The sequence below is a fragment of the Primulina tabacum genome, chromosome 3 (assembly GCF_025594145.1).
Source record: "Primulina tabacum isolate GXHZ01 chromosome 3, ASM2559414v2, whole genome shotgun sequence".
NCBI classification, from domain to species: Eukaryota; Viridiplantae; Streptophyta; class Magnoliopsida; order Lamiales; family Gesneriaceae; genus Primulina; species Primulina tabacum.
The window spans coordinates 48,427,785-48,441,651 of NC_134552.1; the positions used below are offsets into that span (position 1 = coordinate 48,427,785).

The 13,867-nt window shown below is 35.3% G+C and overlaps 1 protein-coding gene across 1 annotated transcript; it reads right to left on the reverse strand.

Annotated features, from left to right (window-relative positions):
* Nucleotides 1-9,495: 9,495 nt before the first annotated feature.
* On the reverse strand, nt 9,496-12,489 carry LOC142541133 (protein GRAVITROPIC IN THE LIGHT 1). The gene is made up of 2 exons (XM_075647733.1): nt 11,811-12,489; nt 9,496-10,416 (listed from the first exon to the last, which is right to left on the reverse strand). Exons 1-2 carry the CDS (start codon nt 12,436-12,438, stop codon nt 9,629-9,631), a joined length of 1,416 nt encoding a protein of 471 aa, XP_075503848.1. The 5' UTR covers nt 12,439-12,489; the 3' UTR covers nt 9,496-9,628.
* Between the last annotated feature and the right edge of the window lie 1,378 nt (nt 12,490-13,867).

Here is a 13,867-nt window from a genome sequence, read left to right on the forward strand (position 1 = left end):
AAGAAGTCATTCAAATGGTCTCAAGGGTCTCAAGATACAAAGTTATTCAACCGTTTTATCATCAGCAGTATGTTTGATCTACCCAACTGCTTAAACATACAAGTATATGGTTTAAGAGCTACTCAATTATTCATCTTATTGAAATACATCTATAAACGGTTGAGTAAAGTCGTCTTCATATACAAGCCACGTGTCATATAAGTATCTCACCCACTTTATCAAAAAAACTGATAGACTAATCATGCATGACAATAGGATATTAGAAGTTTAGATTGTTTTCCTTAAAAGTCTACACACAGAGCTAGTTACTTTTTTGTTGTTAGTGGTCGTTTCTTCTCAGATTTGGTATGTGCAAAATTGCTCATTAATTAAAGCGTACTATAAATTAGGAAAGGACGGCGACATCAATACTATTGCATTTATACTCATTTATTGCGCTACAATCGAAAGTTGAACAAGAAGATGCCAGAAGTACTATAAAGAGAGAATGCCAAGAAGGGTTTCAAACACGGAGAAATTTAACAACTACGAGATTTTACATACTTGAAACATTCTCTGAAAAGATTTACGATCAATCTTTATCTTTACGAAATCTCTACTGCTCAACGGCCCTCACATCAAATAACATTTATCAGATCTTCAAAGATCATCAAGGGCTTCTGTCAAACCACTCGACCGTTTATGTTCCAAACGTTCAAGAATTCTACTGAGCAACTAAGCAACGAGGCCATGTCTCTATTCATCAAGAAGTTTAGTAAATTTATGCGCAAAAATCAATCTAAATTTACTAAACCATATTATAAAAATGACCATGGTCAAGCTTGTTATAACTGCGGCAATAAAGTCCACTTTTTGTAGATTGTAACATGCCCAAAAAAGAGGAGACGAAATCGTTCAAGAAAAGATTGCCGAAGAATGAGAATAACTTTCGAGAAAAAAGATCAGAAGGTACTTGTTGCTGAGGAGAACAAGAGCAAATGGGCATACTCAGAGAACGAGCCTTTTAGATCAGAAACAATCTCAAGTGGAAGTAATGAAAAGCCGATCTAGTGCCTGATGGCAGATTTAGAACAAGAAGAAGACGATGGCAAGGCATTTGATTTCGGATCTAGTAAATTCACACAAGAAGATGTTGTTATCGCACTTCATGAGATGGCCAAAGAGTATAAGATTTTGTCTCAAACATTTGAGGAAATAAAGTCAGAAAAAGTAAGTCTAAAAAATAAGTCGAGTGCATATAGTTGTTTGCAGCGAAAAAGAACTCGACGGTTTGAAGGTGAAACTAAGTCTGCTAGCAACTAAAAATGATAACATGCAGAGACTGTTCCAAGCTACTTTAAATGAAAATAAAAAATTTCTAAAGGTAATCAACACATAGAACCAATCTTCAGTTTCATTAAGTAAGATGCATGAAAAACAAAAGTAAGTTGTGATAAAATGGCCTAGGCTTCGGTTGAAATAAATGCTCAATCACATCTAGACAGAAGCAAGCATAATATGATAAACTTTGTCCGATCCAGTGCGATATATGAAATTGATAAGCCCAAAATCCAAGCAGACCAAAAAGTGCTTTATGAGAACAAGGATAAGCATAGAAGAATAAGATATATTGAACATCAAGACTCTAAATATGGAAAAACATGGCTAAAGCCAACATTAAATGTAATTAGACAGGGTAACCCGTTCGTTCTAGGAAAAATCCGTTTCAATCTAGAAAAAAAGTGTTCAAAATAGAAAACCAAGACAATACTTTAATTGCAGACTAGTTCAAAAAGATGTACACACTGGATAGTAAGGAAAAACGACCTAAACAACATCTGGTTAAATCTAGAACACTGCATAGCACTCCACGCAACTTTACGTGACCGCTTGAATTTTTTGGACACACGCACTAGCATGCCTACAAGGGTAATTTAAGTGTGGGTCCCGAAATGATTAATATGATCTTGACCCAACTAGATGTGGGTACCAAATATATTTTATGTTGTTGATAGGTACAGAAGGCAAAGATGATCGAAGAGCCAACCTGGTGCCTTGATAGCAGATGCTCAAGGCATATGATTGGAAACAAAAAGTTTTTTTCAGAAGTGATTGAATGCAAATGACCAAAATAACATTTGGTGAAAACTCAAATGGTAAAATCGTGAGAAAGGATAAGATTATCCACATTAGAGTCATTGTTAAAGATGTCCTGCTGGTTGAAAACTTGTGCTATAACTTGATTATCATTAGCAGTTGGGTGATAAAGGTTACCCTATTGAATTTCACCAACACACGTACATTGTGAAATCTAGTAATGGTGATATCATTCTAATCGGATTAAGAGAACAAAACACCTATAGAATAAGCTGGAAAGATAATCATCTTCCCTCCTCTACATAGTATGTTGCTTATAATAGTGACCCATTGATTGTGCCACAAGCAGTTGAACCACTTAAATTTCGAATCTATTACCAATATGAGTAAAAAAAATTAATGACTACTGTTGGAATCATAATTTTGGAGTTTGACAAGTTGAGCGTGAAAAGGTTGAAGAATTGATCAAGACAACTGAACGAAAAATGTGTAACTGATAGTTGCCTGAACGGAAGATTAATGCGCAATTTAGTAAAGGCAACTGAAGTGTTCAAAGCTAACTGAAGCTGTGTAGTCAACTGGACGATCAGTTATTCCTATCGACTATAAAGAGTCAACTGATAAATCAGCTTGACACGTCATCAGTTAAGGAACGTAGCTATCAAGCGACAATTTGTACATAAGCAGACTGCAACTTGTAGTGGGAACGCCGCATTTCAAAAAAGCTACAGTGTACGATTGTCAGAAGAATGTTGACGTGTTTAACGGATATAAAGATTCAAACGCATTCAACGTTATCGTTGGAAGCAAAGCTTATAAATAGCCGAGAAGATCAGCTCAGAAAGAGTTACGAAGTTACCCAGTTATCCACAAGCTATCAAAGAACACCCAACAAACTATTATCAGTTACAAGAAGCTCTCGCTTATTAGATTTATTCATAGCTTTCAGGCTATATTTTGAGCTTAAGCACAAACATTCATTGTTGTAATATTCGATCTTTTAGAGATCGGTTGTGCTTAGAAATTACATCAATTGAATACTGATAAAATTGTATTGATACTAAGAGTTTCAATTTTCACAGTGTTAAGTCCAAACTGAAGAGGGTTTGTACAAAGAGTTGTATAGATCAAAGTCTTTTAGTAAATATCATATCCTCGAGATAGAATGGGTGACGTAGGAGAGTTTGAAGTCTCCGAACATCCAAAAATCTTGCGTCATTTATTCTTAGTTTTATTCTATCTGTCATTCAGTTTATTTATGCACTTTCATTAGTTAACTAATTGACATTGACAACAAGATTCCCGAATTTAATTTATCACTAAACTGATTCATCCTTCGAAAAGTTGTGAAAATTGTCAAGTGTTTATTCAACCCCCTTCTAAACACTTTATCACGACCAACCTATCCTAACAAGTAGTATCAGAGTAGTTGAATCTTGTTTCAATATTTTCATCTTTACATCTGAATATCATGTCTTCTTTCAATAAGATTCTAATGTTCTCCAAAGAAGATTTTCATAATTGGAAGATAAGAATGCAGGTTCACTTAGCTGCACAAGACGATGATATGTGGTATGTCATAACTGATGGACAAATGAGAATAGTGAAAGCAAATACTGTTGTTGCCATAACTGATGGTGCACCACATCTCATTGACAAACCATGTGAAGAGTGGACAACAGAAGATAAAAGAAAAGTCAATTGGATAATGTGGCCAAAGATATTCTGTACAAGAAATTGGATAAAATTACTTTCAGTAAAATAAAGATGTTCAGAACAACGAAAGAGATTTGGGAGAAACTGATCCAGCTGTGCGAAGAAAATGAGCAGACAAAATAAACTCTCAGTTGTTGTTCAGAAGTTTCACAATATTAAAATGAAGACTGGAGAGTCCGTGAATGAGTACGATGAAAGAGTTAGCAGCATTATAAATAAACTGAATGTACTTGAAAAAGTGTATTCAAACAAAGCCTTGAAGGTGGTTCGAGGTCTTCCTAAGAAATGGCATGTCAAGACCACGGTTATGAGAGAGTCAAATGATCTGAATAAGTTTGAATTGTATGACTTATTTGCTGATCTCAGAGCTTATGAGTTCGAGCTGCAAACAAGAGAAGGAGAACCTTCTACACCAGCAGTTACAACTGCTCTTAGTGCTCACAAACTGGAACCAACTGGTTCGGTTGATAAAACTGCAGATCAGCTAAGTAATGACGCTATGTCATTATTTGTGAAGAAATTTGATAAATTCATGAAAAGAAACCAAGGTTCATTCCAACGACATAATAAGAAGAAAAATTCTAAGGAAGAACCAAACTCATGCTTCAACTGTGGAAAGCAAGGACACTTTATTGCTAACTTTCCAAAACCAAAGAAGGACAGTAAACATTCAACTGAAGAAGGGAAGAAATCAGTTGAATACAAAAGAAGATATATGAATGATAAAAGATCATTCAAGAAGAAGCATGAAATCCTGCTAGCTGAAGAAAGCAAATCAAAATGAGCAGAAACTAATAGTGAAAAGCTAGAGTCAGAGAGATCGTGCAGCTCCAGTGATGATGAAGAAGAAGTTAGGTGCTTGATGGCAAATGATGCAGAACTAGAGTCAACAAGTGAACATGTATTTGGCTTCAGTTCTACTGATTTTACACGAGAAGAACTCATTGCCACTTTTCATGACATGGTGAATGAGTATCATAAACTTGCTCGCTCTTTTGAAAAAGCCAAAGCTGAGCAAACTGGTCCCAAAGACGACAAAACTGCAACTGATGAGTTGGTTGAATTGTTGAGTCTGAAAAGGGAGATTGCAAAGCAAAAAGCTGAAATGATCAAGAACCGATCCTTGATTCATCAGTTGAAAAAGGAGATTTCAAAACAAACTGACTTGATTCAGGCTTGGAATAAGTCATCAGCCACTCTGACTGAAATGCAAAGTTTGCAAAAATCAGTTGCTGATAAAACTGGTTTGGGCTTCAATAGCATTGAGAAACATCTGCAAGTGATATACTGCCAAAGTTGAATGAGCACCAAGAGAAATACCTTAACTTTGTGAAATCAACAGTGGTACAAGAAATCTTTGAACCAAATAAACTTAATGTTCAACCGATTGAACATAAGAACAAATCTAAACGGTTTGGAATTGGATATAGCCTGAAGATTTCAAAGTGATTCGAAGAGCTGGTCACTTAAAAAGTACAGCCACAAGAATCAAAACTCTAAGGATGACTATTACAATTACTACAACTATAAGTCAGTTTAAAAGAAATATCGGGTGTACAAGCAGTTGAAAAAGATTGACAATCATAATGTTTCATCCACACACTACACATCTAACGCACACAAGTCGGGGAAAATAATTTAGAACACAACAACTGGAAAGTCAATTGGACTGATCCAAGTCTGAGTTCCTAAAAGACTAATCAGTTTAGGACCCAAATAAATGTGGAAATTGTGTGTGATTGCAGGTAACAGGTACAACAAAAGAATCAATTTGGTACTTGGATAGCGGATGCTCGCGACACATTACAGGAGATGCTGAATTGCTATCCCAACTGATCAAATATTCTGGTCCAAACATCAGTTTTGGAGACAACTCTAAAGGTAAAACTGTGGGTAAGCTTATTTTCATCGTAAACGTTTTAAACTATCATTTAGCATGCGTTATGATTCTTCGGGACACTTCCAACCCTTTTTGTACTACTCAAGTGTAAAATGACCGTTTTGCCCTTGAACTCAAAATTTTCCATTTTGACTTTTTCTCACTTTTATTAATTCAACCTATCCCAAATAATTATATAAGCTTCAATTTGACTTCTAATATTTTTATTTAACGTAAAATCGGGTTTTTTGATTTAATTCCTTAATTACTAAACCGTTAAGCGTTTAAATTTTGAATTAATTTCAAACTTTAACCATAGACTTTTCATACCTAAATTACCCTCGTGAACCATGAATCGACCCCTGAGGACCATGGTTCGAACTACTTTTCTCCCTAGCCTCAAAACCGAACCCTAGCCTATGCATGTAAAGCCATGTCTCGATTCCCTCGAGCCACCACCGAGCCAACTTAGACCTACCCCTGTCCAGACCCTCATCGAACCTTAGTCTAGCCCAACGCACTAGCCCCTAGCCACAAGACCAACCATGCGCTCCTCCCCTTAGATCCCCAAGTCACGGCCCTCGTCAAACCGAGCCACCATGGACCACGACTGCACCAGGCCCATCCTCAACCACGAACTACCTTCCCTAGACTCTACTGGACCAGCCTAGCCTACCCTAGCCGAGCCGCGCACCCTCTTGAAGAGACCAGCCGCACTCATGCACGGGTGGGACTCCTAGGGCTTGCGGACTCCTCGTTCTCTTGCTTTCGTCGAGTCCAGCCTTCCAAGGACCTTCCTAGCCTATAACCCAAGCCACGTACAGGCCCTGCCCCGTCCCTAGTCGAGCCCTAGCGTGGTTCCTCCCTAGCCAAGCCCTTGAAGCCCAACCACTCCTTGAAAACCCTAGCTTGTTTCCTTCCTTGCCAAGCTCGGTTCCATCGTGCATATTGTCCCCTAACGACTCTTTTCCTGTCCCTTAAACACATCCTATTGGCAGCATGTCCTTAGGAATCACAATGTTTTTCAAACAAGCGTAAAATCATCAAAATTTTGAAAATATTCATCAAAACGTTAAGCGATTTGTATTCAAATATTTTTCATGCTAAAATATGTAAAAAAATGCATATTATAATTTTAATGGTGCATCAAAAGAGTTTAGAAGCGTGTCTTTGCGTTTTAGAACGCCCAAATATGCGATCGTTGGTGTGGGTTATGAAGGGACACGAACGGGCAACGAAACTCATTTATTCTCCTCTCCAAAATTTTCAAAAATTTATGTGTGTTGTGTGTGTTGGACGGCTGAATGGTGCCAAAAGCCCTAGGTTTCTATTTTATAGATTTTGAAATTTGCACGTTAATGGGCTTAGGTTTTGGACCTTCGTGTTTAGGGACAATTGAGCCTACTAATCTTAAATAAATTAGGTCCAATAACAACTATTTAATTGTAAAATAAAAGTTTGCAAAACTTAGTTTTCAAAAATAATAATTTTGATCATTTAAAAGTCCCTCGTTTGCCCAAAATTGGCTTCCTGGATAAAATCGAGCTTATCTCATAGAATAATTTGGGCACCAGCATTTTTAGAAAATTTTAATCATATTTAATCCTATTAAAAAGCCTTGAAAATATTTTATCTTGGTCGTCCCCAATCTCATTTCCCCGGCCTGTTATCGAATATTCGGATAAAATTTTCAATTTTAATGAAATCATGCAATCTAATCATTTAATCATGCAATTAGAACTTCATTCATATAATATACATCAAGTAAGCATTTAAAATCAATTAAATAAAATAATTAAACAATTTAAATCATTTGCATACATGTGGTTTACGTGGATTGACTTTTGGACGTTACAGATTCAGACCTCAACTTCTGATCATGATTTGTAGAATTTTGAGTTGTTTGTTTAACTGTTTTGCCGGCTGGTCATTTTAATCATTGAGCTATGAGATATTAAAAAAACTTCGCCTTGCCAGAAACTAAGGTTTGCTGGAATTTTGTTTCAGCAACATCTCACTTCCAAATTGATATCTATCAACTGCACACTTGAGTAAATATGTTAGAAACGCAATGACAAGTTTTTTTATTATCAAATAAGATTGATTGCATTTCCAGACCAAACAATCTCCATTTTTTTATGATCATAAAGCTTGGATAAAAATATGAATGTTGAAACTCATGTAATGTACGACACTCAAAATCATATTTTATCAAACATATTTCTCTTCTTTTTTGTGAAAATATGCCAAGAGATGATCCTGAAACAAGAAAGTTTTATGGGTTCGAAAATATCCATTATCTGAAGGAAAAAATTACATTATATAAACAAGAATTTTCCAAAGAACAAGAAAAAGGACAAGATTCTATCAGTCCCTTCAAAATCATCACTAAGAAATTTACCGAGATTTATTAGAGGAAAAAATGATTGCCTTATATATTGAAGAAATGAAGGACCTCTATAAAAATATAGATTGTTCAGATTCAATATTTGATAGATAAATGGCTTCTGGATCAAGTGATACTCAGTTTACCAAACTTATGCAAATACAAGATGCTCAAGAACCGGAAGAAGATATTCTTGAATTTTCGATTGATGATATATTTAAAAGATAATATCAAATGACAAGATAAACCTACAATCATGTGATAAAGTGACATACCACCACATATCATGTGAAGAAGTTACATACCTCCATTATGTAATATATTATTTGCATTCATAAAAACATTTAATGTTTATATTTTATTTTAGAATCCGGATTTCGGAATCTCATTCTACTATCTATATATTAGAGATGTTTGTGCCCTTAGAGGAACAAATTCGAGTTTGCTCGCTTCTCTCTCTTTTTCGTGTAAATAACAAAGCTCTCAGATTTTTTTGTACAAATTCTAAGTCTTTATCTTTATTTAATTTTTAGTATTTAAATATTTAGTTTTTATTTCTAGCCTAAATGATAGGCTAAATAATTTATGTTAGATCTTAACCTTACTAAAATATGGTTTATATTTATTTAACTCTGAAATTCAGAAAAATTTATTATTGGCTAAAACAAAGATGTTCGAGTTTAACCAATAATTTATAAGTTCATATTGTAACCTTTCGTCTGTTTTTGATATGAGATAGCGTGTAAAGGATTTTATGAGCGATTTTTTATGAACTTATATTTTCTGATATGGTCCCTCGGTAAATCATTGATTGTTTTGTAAATAATCTCTGCATAATAAATCATTCTGAAAATTTTGGATTTAGAATGATAATTAATTAGTTATTATTAATTACAATAATATCTATACAATTATAATATAATTATTATTATGTAAAGTAACGATAATATTAATATCACGTATTTATGTTAATTAATAAATATCGTTGCTAAAAATGAAACAATATTAAAAGAATAATAAACATAATTGGCTATTAATGAATTTATATATTATGTAAATGGATGTATGTTTGAAATGTTATAAAATATATGAGGATACTTTTTTTTTGGACACATTCGAATAAGATATTTAAAAAGTGGGTTAATTTACTTTTTTAAAACAACTAAAATTTGGTAAAATCTTATTTAATTTCTTGAAAATACCTTTAAATCCTCATCGTTTTTAACCCCACTCAAAATTTATCTCCAAAACTATCTTATCACATATATTTAATCACATTTCTTGAATTTTAAAATAATTTTTTTATCCAAATTGTTGTAATTATTAATATTTTATCTAAAACAAAGTTCTATAAAATGAAACACTCATAATATACGTATATACCGTATACTTTTCAAGCTATAGTCTTTGTATCTACGCTGTAGGCATAGAAATATTTTCTTATATTAAGTCTTGTAACATTTATAGATCCTACATAAAATTTGGATGAAACAAAAAACTTGCAAATGGACCGTGTACTAAGTGAAATGCTTAATGCTGCATTTCTAACAACATTTCGTCAACAATGAACCTTAAATGTCGTTCTTTGGGACCAGATAAACCCGGGCTTTGATAATCGTCCCATTGCCAATCTTAAAACCCGGACTCACCGGGAACCCCACGACCATTGAGCCCTTGCCATTCCCAGAAATTCTCACCACGCTTTCCATATAGAGTGAGTGAAAGTCCGCCCCTTTACTCGCCTCAAAGTGAGTCGGGGGCGGGTCGAAAGAAAATTCCAGCAAATGCAACAGCCAAACAGCCTTAGCCAAGCGTGAAAATTCCCCGTAAAACTGACTCCTTGGATGGTGACCATCTAACACCTGACGCCTCTGTTCCAAGTCCCCAAACAACGACTCTTCCATCTTGGGGTGAATGATCGAAAGGTACTTCTTGAAACAGAAGTTGCCAAATCTACAAGTGGGTAAAATGCCGAGGAGCTCAACGGGGTCCATGGCTTTCATGTCGCGGTACTGAGTGAAGCAGTCTATACGGTGCTGCCCTGGGTTGAGTATAGAGGAGAGGCTACCATCCATGTAAAACGTCTCATGGTCGAAGCCTTGGAACATTTTTCGATTCACGTAAGATTCCAGAGCATACTTTGCATGGTTTGCCCCAACTGTAGAGTCCATAAATGTAGTGGCGGCGGTGTGATTGTTCATGGTGGTGGTGGAGGCGGTTTCTATAGATCTCACAGCAGCAGCAATATCCAAGTGAGCCGACCGCATCAGGGAGAGGAGAAGAGATGTGAAGGATTTCGATGCTTCTTTTACCAAACTCATTGCTGCTTCAAGTAGCTCCACAGCTGGAGCTGCCGCAACTGCACAAGAATAAATAATGGAGTTGGACCTCATTTGAACTGCTAGGAAAATCTTCTAAAAAAAAGTTCATATTTCTATAGCTTGAATTCGAGTCGCCCACAAGGATGAAACAAAACAAGAAATGGGTACAAGTAATTTCTCAGAGGGAGTTGCTACTAATTTGTCCTCAAATCAAACAGCAGAAAAGTATCTATGTTATTATGAACTAGTCATCTTGGCACATACATTCTGTATGCATTAAATACTATATTTTTATATAACATAAAATATAATTAAATTTCACTCTTTTGGTGAATACTTTTATTTGGCAACAATGTGATACATTTAAATTTGTATAAAAACTAAAAAAATACAAATATGGAAAACTTTCAAAAATATACATAATATTTTATTTATGACAAAACTTGTAGCTTTTTATCATTTTTTTAAGGAAATAATATAATGTAAAAAAGAGAATAAATGAAAACCCGTAAATGGTGACTCCCTGTGAACCATATTTTATCTGACAAAATCAACCAATCGAATTATTTCTGTGAACTTCTTCAGACTGTCAATAGAATTAGGACATCCTAGTGCATTGATACAACATAACTCCAAATGATTGTAAAACTTCTTTCCCCCTTGTAATAATCTTACTGATGCTCACACCATAATTAGAAGTTTAGAAGTCCATTATATAAGACACTTTTTTGTTCGTGTAATTCGATAATGAAAAATATATGATAGAAAGATGATAAATCAATATATATATATATATAAATAAAAAAATCATTATGATTCTAATCATTTATATAACTTGATCCAAACATGAGATATGAAAAGGATGTATAATTATTTGCACCAAATGGTAACTTCCAATGCAAATCATGATATTGAATCATTAATCTAACATTGATTTATACGATAGACAAACATAGAGATACAATATATAAGACCATAGTTCTCATATCACACATGACATAATTTCAGATATTTATATGAAAACCATGTAGACATAAAAACTAGTCACACCACCCCAAAGAATTATCATTATCAATTATAAAAAAAAACTCGGGCGTGTTTCCACAAGTTCGTTTAAATTTCTTGATAATTTAACATAAACATGTGTGATGGTTCGAACCAAAGTTTTTCATCTATTTTAAATAATACAAAAATTTATGTGAAACTGTATCAATTTTATTTTTATTTGAATCAATTATAAAAAAATATATTAATTTTTATTATAAATATAAATAAAATTAACTTGTCTATAAATAAAAAATCTACCCATGCATAAAAGGTAACGTGATGGTGATGGGATCAGCTCAATTTTCGAACAATTTAGACATAGAAAAGGCATGTTTTGGTGTATGTGGGGTCATATTAGTCATTTTAAGTAGAGAAAAACGCTAACCCTGATTGGTGGAGCTGCCGCTGACTCGGCGGTTTGACTTCCCCTTTGACCTCCCTGCATTGAAAGACGTCGCCGTTTTGAGCTTCTCCCCCAACCTATCCACCTCCGCCTGCTTCGCTTTCACTTCCGTCTTCAGCTCCTCCAGCGCAGCCTCGTACGGCGCAACCACCTCCCTCAGCGTCGCCGCCGACGGCCGCATTCTCCCTCCACAGCTGCTGCGCCTGTACCTTTCTCTCAGCATCCCCAATCTCCTGAGCTCCGCCACCACCGCCATGTCAGCGTCGCGCATTTTGTTCGGATCCCAAGGGCAGTGCGCCTCCTGCTGGCTAACGTAGGCCCTCTTGACCGCCGAAACTGCGTCGAACACTTGGCCCATTAGAGTCTCCAATTCGACGACTCTCTCCTTGGCGGCCGAATCCTCATCTTTAGCGCCATCCCAGCTGACATTGAAGTGATTCTGAGCGATTTCGTACTCTTCTTCTTCTTCATCATGGTCTTCCTCTTCTTTGTTCTTGTCTGAGTCAGAGTCTTCAAAATCGCAGGCGATGGCGGAAATGGAGTGGAGGAGGCAACTGGATGCGGTCATGCGTTGTATAAGATCAGAGAAATTAGACACTTTGTTCGCCATTGATTCCGTTTGTGTGCTCCAGAATGTAATGTAAGGTAACTGAGGAGTGGAAAATTAAGGAAAAAGGAGTTTTTTTGTGTTTTTTTTAAAAAAAAAATCCATAAATAACTATGTTTTAAGTTTAAAATTTGTAAAACATATTATTAAACATATTTTTTTGTCAAAAACCAGCAGAGAACTCTGTTCTATCCTAAACCAATCCGTTCTCGGAAAAACCTTTCCGTCGAGGCTTCGCAATCTCAATCGAAGGAATGACAAACGAAAATGTGGTAAATTTCGTGTTTATTTCGATTTTTTTCTTCTGAATTTTAGTCGTATTTTTGACTTATGTTTGCTGCGTGTGTGTGCGTAATCGACTGTGGTTTTCCATCATGGTCGACCATAAAAATTGGTCGACCAACTTTTATGGTCGACCATATGTGGTCGTCCATACAAAGTAAAAATTTTATGGTCGACCACGTTTTATGGTCGACCATAAAAATTGGTCCACCATAATAGTTGGTCGACCATAAAACGTGGTCGACCATCTTTGTTTATTTGGTCGACTACATGTGGTTTTATGGTCGACCAAATGTTTTTTCCTAACTTTACTAAGTAATTTTTTTTTGTCACATGTCTATTTGCCGAGAAAACTAGGCAGAGATGCCATTTTTTGATGTAAATTGACAATTCAATCTAGATATAAAGAGACTGCTGAGAAGATTCATCGTTATTTGAACAACGATGAGAGAACCTATTTTTTCGAGCAGTCGCCTTTTGGTAATTTAGTTAGGTATTATAGAGATTTTAACATTTTCAGCCAAATTCTATGGTATTTAATGAGTAACATGATACTTGATACTAGTAGTGATGATTTGTGGATGGTGGTGCGCAAAAGGCCTGTTAGATTTTATTTGTTAGAGTATTGTTTAATAACGGGTCTCGATTGCGCTATAGAGCCCGAAGATTTACCAGATAGAGGTGTATTTGGCACCACACACTTTCCCGGTAATGCTGAGATTGTTTTGGGTGATTTGGAGGGAAAGATTATTATAATGGCCCGAAAATTCGTGTTTGAAAATTTGCGAAAAAATTTAAAATTTTCTTTTTAAAGTAATTAAAATGCCTCATTCATAAAATAAACTGATAAATCAAGTTAAATGTTCAAAATAGCAGCGGAAGAAATTATTGTTCGCAAAGTAACAAGTTAAAGTAATCCAACAACTGATAAAAATATTTGAGCATAAAAATGGTGAATGCTGTAAATGAGGTCCTCGGGTTACACTACTGCCGACCCAAACTAGCTCACTGGTCCCCGCCCTCGGTCCCGACCTCATCAGTACCTACAACAATCAAGTCTAGTGAGTCTAAAGACTCAGCATGCATATATTGTAAATAACGAGTAAGTAATATAATAAAATTGCATGGGAGTAAAAATATCATGTCATGA

Coding starts and splice junctions, on each gene's coding strand:
- LOC142541133 (XM_075647733.1), bottom strand. CDS start 12,438: ATGGCGAACAAAGTGTCTAATTTCTCTGATCTTATACAACGCATGACC. Junction 10,417..11,810: donor CGGCAGCTCCACCAATCAGG/GTTAGCGTTTTT, acceptor ATTCTTGTGCAG/TTGCGGCAGCTCCAGCTGTG.